Here is a 9228-nt window from a genome sequence, read left to right as displayed (position 1 = left end):
ATAAAATACATATGCACATATACCTCTATATATACAAATAAATAGTTATTGCTTGTATTTATAAAGAACTATTTATAAAACCAGAAAGGCATTGGCTGCCTCCTGAATAATGTTAGGAATAAAATATTCCCCAGCATTTCTGTACTTCAAAGCAATGCCCAATGAAGTGTGATGTGATGAGAATTCTCTGAGATTCAGAAGGGCCGGGACTTTATCCACAGAATAAAACGGGAACTATTTCTGCAGAGACAGAGTCCAAACTTTGGCAAAGGAAGTTTTAATAGATTTGTACATGACACAAAGCCAAAAATATCCAGAAATTACTGATGTCTCAAATTCCATGGCAAAAATCCAATGGAGCCCAACAGAAGACTTTCTCTTGACTGCAGTGGTGATGAGATCAGGTATGAGGGAGCAAAAATCAGCTTTTGATGCTTAGTATCCATTTTACATAATAAAACATGTTACCAACAGCGTTAGAGCAGCTCGTTCACAAAGTGCTTCTTGGAAGAGCAGCATCAGGAGAAAATGAGAGAGGGAAATTCTCCAGGAGCTGGTGTTGGTGAGGGAAACCTCTGACTGTTCATGAATGGTTCTGGCTTTTGACTGCTATTTTCCCACCAGAGTGAAGCAAAATTGCTCCTTTTGTACATATTTTGTTGGTTCTGAACACAATTGACAGCGCTGCTCCCTCCCCAAGCTGTTATTACAGCCAGTGGCATCAGTATGGTTGCATTCCTTATTCTGGAATAGATGAGTTAGTGGTTAAGTAATAAAATACAAAATTACCTCTTTTAAGGTGGTGTGTGACATTATGGGGAGAGTTCTCCAAACCTCTTCACTAACACAGGTAATTAGTTGCCTTTTGCTTAATATTTTCCTCAGATTCCAAGCTCTTTCTGCTCCATGGACTGGTTTTAGTCCAGTGAAATAAAGACACTCCATTTCCAAAATTTATAGGGTTCATTTATTACCTCTAATAACATATTATACTGTATAAATACTCTATCCTTGTTATATGTCCTTTTAAAAAAGCGATAACTTAGAAGATCACATTAGACAAGAAGTATAAAAATAAATACGCTCATTATATGCATTTATTACAAATTATAACCCTTCCCAGAAGGGAGAGAAATATAAAATACTTATGAAGTATATAAAATCTATAGTAATATATTTTACTATATACATATGGAAAGCCATATTCTCTCATGGTCTATGGACTGGCACAATCTTCAATTATGTGAATGCTGGCGTTTTGCTGTGGATGGACCTGCTATCCCTCAGCTTTGCCTTCCCACCTGATCAGTGACTGAGCTCTACAAACCCAGCAGAGGCCACAGAGGATGTTCCCATTCATAATGGGATTCTTTTTTTTTCTTCTTTTTAACTCAAATAATATCCATTGGCTGGGGTAAGACCAAAGGTTTGTGTGTGAAAGCACGACTGGAATGCTCACACACTCCATGAATCTGTTTGGCAGGAAGGCAGGGCCAAACTGGAATCAGAAAAGCCAGTGGAAGGTATGCAGAAGGCACAAAGAGCAACTACTCAGACTCAGATTTCTACATTTCCAAGCCTCTGGATTACACATGTCACCACAGTGGCACTGGAGTGGCTGAAAAATATGGAGAGGCACATTGGGATGACATAAAAGTACTTTAAAAAAAAAGAAATTCTAGTGATTTGTGGAGTTGATATTTGTTCTTGATATTTCTTACTCTTGACAGGTAGAGAATATGGCTTTATTTTTATATAAAACTATTCTCTGAAACAATAGCAGCCATGAATGACATAGTTAAAGCTCCTTTTCCAATCTTGTTTTTTGCCCTTTGTGAGGTAGGTAAGCCCTGACCAATTATTTTAAGCTATCTTTTTCCTCCCCCTTCCTATATGTGGGGATTTGATCAGTACCACAAGATAAATCCAAAAGAAGGGAGAAATAACCAAACCCCAAAATGTTTGCTGAAATGCGTCTCACTGCTCACGTTTGGCTTAATTTATAATAGACTTAAAAAAAGGCAGTTCTGATGCCTTTGGGCCTTATCTGCTAAAGAGAAATGAATGACATGGGTCTGCTATCCCATCCAATTTTCAGTTGGCAGGGGATTTTTGGGATGCAAAGCCAACTCAAGCTGTTTGCACTGTCCCACCTCAATGGATCTTCTCTGTGAATTTTTTTAATGCAAAAACACAGGTGCAGCCTCTAGCCCTCTTTTGTGTTTTTCAGTGCACTGGTCTGAAGGAAAAAAAAAAATAATAAAAAAAAGTTTTAGCTTTTCCCAAGCCATCCTATCTAGCTGCAGTCCGTGGCGTTGCAGAAGTCTATCAGGTGCTTGGGTTTCTTGGAGGGCTCACAGCTTTCTTGGGGCAGCACGCTGCCGTCGGAAGAGACACATTTCAACAACCTCTTCTTGAAGCCTTTCCCACACGTCTTGGAGCAGGGGGACCAGTCCCCCAGCTGCCACTGCGGGCAGGGCACGTCGGCGCAGGGCCGCAGGTTGCTGGGCTTCAGCTCGCGGGCGCAGTCGGCGGCCGGCCGGCCCTGCGGGTCCCGGCACTCCACGGCGCGCCGCTGCCAGCCCGAGCCGCACGACTTGGAGCACTCGCCCCATTCCTCGATCACCCACTCCGAGGAGATGATCTCCCTGATGGCATTAAAGGATTCTTTCTTCCTGCTCGCCGCCTTGTCCACGCCGGGCTGCGCCGGCTTCTTCACGAAGTAGGTGAACTTGATCTTGGGCTGCGGCAGGTCCCCCACCGTCAGCACCTGGATGGTCAGCGGCTCCTTCAGCGGGCTGAAGCTGCGGATGCGCTCCAGGGCGGCCGAGGAGCCACTGTAGCGCAGCACGCTGCCCTTGTAGGTGATGTCCTGCTCCAGCGTGGACAGCGTGTAGTCGCCGTTGAGGATGTAGGTGCCGTCGGCGGCTTTGATGGCCAGGAAGCTGCCGTCGTGCCTCGCACCCCGGTGGTTGCGCTGCTTCACCTCGATGTTGGTGGCCCCCGCCGGGATGGTGACCACGTCGTGGTAGCCAGGTCTGCCCCGGGGAAAAAAGAGAAACACTGAGCCCTCTGCACAGAAGGGGAAAAAGCCTCCTGGCCCAAGACTAACCTTGTCTGAAGCCAAGGCGTTTAACTCGATAATGGACGAATCCCACCCACAAGGACAAGGTGAGCTGCAGCCCTATCATTAATGGATGAATCCCACCCACAAGGACAAGGTGAGCAGCAGCCCCACACTCACTTGGCTCTAACGAGGGTGCCAGACACCTTCTTGCAGGTGGAGCCGTTGCCCCCGCAGATGCCACACTTGTCGAACTTCTTGTTGGAGCCGATGGTGCGGTCGCAGCCGGCCTTCACGCACTGCCCCTGCACGCACACAGACGTGGAGTCGGGGCTGCACGGGGTGCCATCCACCACCTTGGGGACACAAGGAGCCTCGTTACAACATGCACAGTGCTCTGAAATTGCGTGACACAAAACACGGACGGGTGAGGAGCCCGCAGCACCTGTCATTTTCAGGGCTTTGGAAACTAAAAACCAGAGCAGGTAGTCTTCTCACTTGCCAAAATGATGCCATGGTAAGAGAAGAAAACAATCTCACTTGTCATTAATACCTCCCCCTAAAAACCTACTGTTTAATGATTTCACACAAAAAAAGCCCCACTGCTTTCTAGTGTCACTAGAAGGCAGCCATGACCTCAAAGCACACTGCCAGCGTTGCTTTTAATGCTGTTCAGCACATCCTTTATTTCTAGGAGTGCTGTTCCACAAAAACCCTCTGTGTCATCGCCCTGGTAGTTCCTGGCTCTCACCATCTGATGACAGCAAATTCAAGTAGCTATGCAAGATGAACATTTTTCCTCGTGTTTATTTTAAGCTGTCAGCATATTAGTAACTAGTATGAGAAAGCACCAATGTTCTGGCAAAGATCCCTCAGTTTTCCAAACCTATCTCAATGCAATCAGATTGGTGGAAGGAGAGGGAAGGAAACTAGAGTGGAGTGGGTAGAGGAGGTGGAAGGATTGTGCCAAAACACTTATAGCATACTTGCAATGATTCCACTATACATGGAGGAATAATCAAGCTTAAATATGAGAAGGACTATTTCAGATTTCTACACTGCTTGACTCTTCGCACAAAGAGAGAAAACAAAAATCCCCCTCACGATCAGCTGGAAGAGGTGCAGTTTTGAAATACCTTTGGCTGTAGAACAAAGAAGTATCCTGTTCCTTTGGCTCTGCAAACCAGCTTGCATCTGTCTTTTGGAGACACACCAGCAAACTTGGGTGTCCATTCCACTGCAGGTCCACTTCCAAAGGCAGACTTGGAAAACTCATTGTGCTTTTCACACTGTTCCTCCCTGAACGTTTTGCCTGCAGGTACACAAAAGACAGGTGGGCATGAGATCACCTCTGTCCCTGCTCTTCCTCCACAACACACCAACTCTGCCTGTCAAAAATGGGGAAAAATTACCGTTGTTGTCGGGGCAGTCCTCGATGTTACAGGACCTGTACTGCACCCGTTTCCCTTCGCAGTACTTGCCCCCGTTCCTCGGGACGGGGTTGTCGCATTCCCGGAAGGAATATTGCACTCCCCCGCCGCAGCTCCGGGAGCACTCACCCCACGCCCCCCAGGAGCCCCAGCCACCGTGCACTGGCGTCTGGAACGACAACAACAGCAGGACAAAGGTCAAATTCAGGAAAATCCATACAAAACAACATCACAAAAGCCATCATCACGCTCATTTTTACCCACCCAAACTCATTAAAAACCCTGCCCTAAGTTTGTTCATTAGCGTTGTATCAACCTCATCTAAAGATCCCTCCCTTTGCAGCATTTTCCTACGCGGCTCTGCAAAACCCAAAGCTGCACCCGCGTTTCTTTTTACTACTTACATCATAATGTTTCTTCTCCGTCTTATTGACACACTTGCCATTCATGCACCACTTCCCTTCCCCGCAGCTGGTGCCGTCTGCCCAGGGGAAGTGTTTGGTTTGGCACACCAGCAGCCCTCCCGAGGTGCCCGTGCACCACAGCGTCGTGCACGTACTGGCTGCATCGGGGCAGTGCTTGGACTCATCTCCAAACGTGAACTGGCACTGCCTGTTGGCATCGTACAGCGTGCCAGGCAAGTCCGAAGGGAGCTGGATGGGCCTGTGGGGCTTGTCCAACAAGCACTCCCCTGAAAAAGTTGAGGAAAAATGGGGAAAAAAAAGAAGTTAGATGATGCTGCGCGTTCAGTTTTAAAAGGGAACTGCATCTGCTTTTGTGCCACCATTTTTGTAAAAACAAAGCTCTTTTAAACTCACTGACAGCATGCAAAAGGTTAAGTCTGAGCTGAAGCAGAAACACTCTTTAAAAAAAAAGCAAAGAAAAAAAAAGCAGTAAAGCACGAGAGCTCAAACGCCACATGAATGGAAAGCTTAATAACCTTACCATGACCGTTATCCAAAAATGTTGTAATCATGTAGGCACTGCATGGAGACCAGGGCTGGCTGCGGTCCAGGTTGGAGAGCATGGATGCCATCATGTGGAAATCCCGGCTCATTCCATTGATGCCAGCACACTGCTTTGCATCGTCATGAGGCATGTTAAACACGTGGCCTTGGAGAGAAGGAGAAAAGCAAAGTCTGTGACTTTAGGAAGTCTGTCCTATGCATTACCAACAGTATTTTAAATATTGCTCTAGAGCTGCGTATAGCCTGGTCTGTAATTAATAACCCGAAGCTGAACACTCCCAGATTTCAAGCAGATGACACTTTTTTTTTTTTTTCTTTTTTTTTTTTTCCTGCAGGCACATACACAGCTCTTGCAGACAATGCTGTGCAGGCCGGATTTGCTTTCCCGAGTCCAAGCCTGCTCCAAGACGGGGCTTTGCCTCCTCCCGACTGCTCCGGGGAGGTGCAGGCTGGGCTTTACGGCATCAAGCTGGCTTCAATTAATCCCAGGGAACGGCTTTGCAAAGTTTCAAGTACCTAATTCGTGGGCTGTTGTGAAGGCAGCCTGCAAACCATCGTCTTCTATGATAGAGCAACTGCGGTTTAGATCACAAACTGTTCCCACATCAGCCATCCCAAGAGTATCACATGTCTTGGCACCGCACAGGTCCTGTAAAAAAAGGCAGTTTCATTATTAATCAGATCAGAGACTTAACCTTGGCAAGAGCCATCCAGCCCTGGCAGCTTGCCTTTACTTATGGAAAGAGCATAAATATTCAGCACTTCAATGGGTATGATGGCAAAAATCTGTCTCTGGAACATAGGCGGGGGTTACACGTAGAAATGAAATGCATAATTTCCATCTGAAATCTGCTAAAAATATATGGGGCAGGAACACAGTGCACAATCTGTAAGTTTACAAAGACAGCGCACAAACTGAGTTTCACCAGACATGGTGGAAACAGAAAAAAAAAAAAAAAGAAAAAAAAGAAAAAAAAAAAAAGCAGCTCATCTATTTTTTAGCCTGCCTTGCTGCAGCTGTGCACACACGACTGTCTCTGGACACTTTTTCAGAGGTCTCCTGGCAGAGGGGATAGGGAGCAGTCAGTGGGCGTGGGGCTGGATGTGACTCGGCGTCCCTCACCTGCCTGGTGAAGAGGATGGCCGTGTCGTAGTGCTCGGCGTGCCGGTCACTGGGCGGGTTGTGCTGCTTCTGCCAGCTGCAGAAGTTCCTTAGAGTCAGGGCGGCGTTGGAGGAGATATCCGGGCCCTTGCCCTCCTCATAGATGACCATGATCTTCACTACCACGAGGCTGATGGAGTTGCGGATGCTGGGGTGCTTGTACAGCTTGGCGGCCACGGAGAGCAGGGTCAGCAGGTAGTGTTTCAGCCCGCTGCCGTGGAATTCAGCCATGGACTGGTCGGCCACCAGCATAGTCTCCACGTAGCGGGGGCTAGACACGAACCTCTTCTTCCTCCTGCTTCTCGTTTCTGCGTTAAAAAAACACAGGGAAAGAAAACGCAGGTGAGCGCAGCAAGACAGCGCCGTTCAGAAACTCAAACCCACGGGTACTCAAGATGCGCACCCAAGCTTTGTGCGAGCCCCGCGGGCAGGTGGGCACCTCGGGGTGAGATGCGGGGCGAGCAGCGGCCGGGCATCCCCGCCACACCCCCCGTCCTTGCCCTCCCCGTCCCCGCGGAGGCCGGCGCGGCGTCCCCACGGTACCTGCGGGCTCGGCGGGCTCGGGCGCCTCCGGCCCGGCCCCCGCCTCGGCCACGGCGCAGCGGGCGGCGGGGGCGGCCCGCGGGGCGCCGCGGAGGCGCAGGAGGTGCGGCCCGTGGCGGTGCGCGGTGCCGGGAGCGGGCTGGATGAGGTACTGGCGGCCCCGCAGCGAGAAGGCTCCGCGCAGCCCCGCGCACAGGCTGAGCGCGGCCGCCGAGCCGGGGTCCCGGTTCACGGTGCCGGAGTAGAAGCAGCGGGAGAGGTCGTCCTCGGGCGGCGGCGGCGGCCCGCCCAGGTACTGCAGGGTGAAGTCCGGGGCCAGGAAGCTGCTGTCGGGCTCCAGCTCCAGCGTCAGGCGCTCCCCGAAGGCCTCCAGGAGGAAGCGCTCTCGGGCGCCGGGCGCGCCCAGGCGCCGCGGCAGCACCAGCGCCCTGCGCTCGGCGCTGCACAGCCCCAGCAGCGCCGCCAGCACCGGCGCCAGCGCCGGCAGCCGCCCCCCGCTCCTCATCGCTCGGCGCAGCCCTTCTCCTCTCTTTATTTCACTTTATATAGGAATGGATATGGAAGATGTGGGTTTTTGCTTTCAGGTTTTGGGGGGTGTCTGAGTCTTTCTGCCGGCGGAGGACCGCGCGGGAGCCGCGTCCCGCGGTCACTGCAGAGGCGGCGTCGGCTTCCCCATGGCCGGGGCGCGGCGGCGATGCCGGGGAGCGCGGCTGTGCGAGGGCAGCGCTGCCCCTCGCTCCGTCTCTCTGTCTTGTGTCCTGCTCCGGCTGCCGCTTCTCCTCCTCAGCCTTCCCCGGCTGCAGCAGCGGCGGGCGGGGAGGACGCTCCGGCGAGTCTCCGGCGGCCCCGGGACGGTCCCGCCTGCACTTCCAGGGCGCCGAGGAGCCTCCCGTCCTTTGCGGAGCGGAGCGCCGCGGGCCCGTCCGCCTCCGCCGTGCGGGGTGAGTGCGGGAGCGGGGCTCGCCGCCGCCCTTTATGGGGTCCGGCCGTGCCGCCCCCAGCCCGGCGCTGCCGCCGCGCCCGCGCCGCTGAGATCACTGCGTGCGTAACGCGCCCGCGGGCGGCCCCCGCCGCGCCGCCCTCCCGCCGCCCCCGACGGGGCGGGACGGCACCGACACGGCCCGGGGTCGGCCCCCGGCTGCCGCGGCGGGCTGGGCTGCGCCCCTCGCCTGCCCCGGGGCGCTTTGTGCCCGGCTCCGGGCGCTGCGCTCCGCGGGGATCTCTCGTGGGAGCGCCTGGATGCGCTGTGGGTCCGCTCCCCGCCCCAGGAGCTCTGGACCGTCCACCTGCCGCTCCCCGAGCCCCGCGGGGCGCGGCAGGGAGGGGACACATTTCTGCTCGCCTTCGTGGCTTTTCTATTTTATTTCCTTTTTTTTTTTTTTTTAAATTTCTTTTTTATTTTTAATCCCCCCCTTCCCAAGCAATTCCTGCCCTTTCTCGGCCCTAATAGCTGCAGTCGGTCATGCACCTGTACTTCTGAGAAATGGTTCCTTTCCAATCACTTAAACAGAGGCGTTTACGTAGGTGCAGCTAATGTTTTGCTTTGAAGCCATAACCCAAGCATGGTGGTGCTGCTAATCCCCTTAATTCTTTATATGCACAGCCCCAGCTTTCTGCTTCTGGAGGCCTTTTTGGAGGAGGAGGGCAAAGAAGTGGTGAGTAAATGTGAGAATAAAAACAGACTGTGTGTACCTGTTGGTGACAACTCCTGGGCTTCCCAGTTAAACAAAGATGCTTATGTGTCTGTCAACACATCATTTAGTACAAGTATGAAACTCGGGAACTGAAAACAGAAGGAGCAAAACCTCGGGATAGGGCAAATGTTCCTAAAATTTTAAGTATCCACTGTTTTCTTGGGATGGAGTGTCCCATTTATGCCACTAAATCTAATAACCCTAAGGCTTTTCTTCCTAATTTAAACCATGTCAGACAAACTTGAAACCACATGTGTGTGTCAATAGCCCAGTCTGACTGCCTGCTAAGTTCTGACAATGCATCTATTACCCATGGTGTCCTGTAGATCTTGCAAGTTTAGAATTGCGCATTGTTTGAAGCTGTGCA

General features: G+C 51.6%; 1 protein-coding gene across 1 annotated transcript; it reads right to left on the bottom strand.

Moving 5' to 3' along the window:
- Positions 1-261: 261 nt before the first annotated feature.
- On the bottom strand, positions 262-8415 carry ADAMTS1 (ADAM metallopeptidase with thrombospondin type 1 motif 1). Its single transcript, XM_030264019.4, has 9 exons — positions 7168-8415; positions 6586-6932; positions 5979-6111; positions 5440-5607; positions 4899-5185; positions 4477-4663; positions 4201-4376; positions 3245-3420; positions 262-3038 (listed from the first exon to the last, which is right to left on the bottom strand). Exons 1-9 carry the CDS (start codon positions 7670-7672, stop codon positions 2297-2299), a joined length of 2721 nt encoding a protein of 906 aa, XP_030119879.4. The 5' UTR covers positions 7673-8415; the 3' UTR covers positions 262-2296.
- Positions 8416-9228: the final 813 nt, after the last annotated feature.

This window comes from Taeniopygia guttata, chromosome 1, assembly GCF_048771995.1.
Source record: "Taeniopygia guttata chromosome 1, bTaeGut7.mat, whole genome shotgun sequence".
In the NCBI taxonomy this organism is placed as follows: Eukaryota; Metazoa; Chordata; class Aves; order Passeriformes; family Estrildidae; genus Taeniopygia; species Taeniopygia guttata.
This window is presented reverse-complemented; position numbering and strand designations above follow the sequence as displayed.

Excerpts from the sequence above, each read along its gene's own strand:
- ADAMTS1 (XM_030264019.4), bottom strand. The coding sequence starts at position 7,672 with ATGAGGAGCGGGGGGCGGCTGCCGGCGCTGGCGCCGGTGCTGGCGGCG. Across the intron at positions 6,933-7,167 it reads CGAGCCCGCCGAGCCCGCAG|AAACGAGAAGCAGGAGGAAG; the intron begins GTACCGTGGGGA and ends TTTTTAACGCAG. Across the intron at positions 4,664-4,898 it reads CGGAGAAGAAACATTATGAT|ACGCCAGTGCACGGTGGCTG; the intron begins GTAAGTAGTAAA and ends TTGTCGTTCCAG.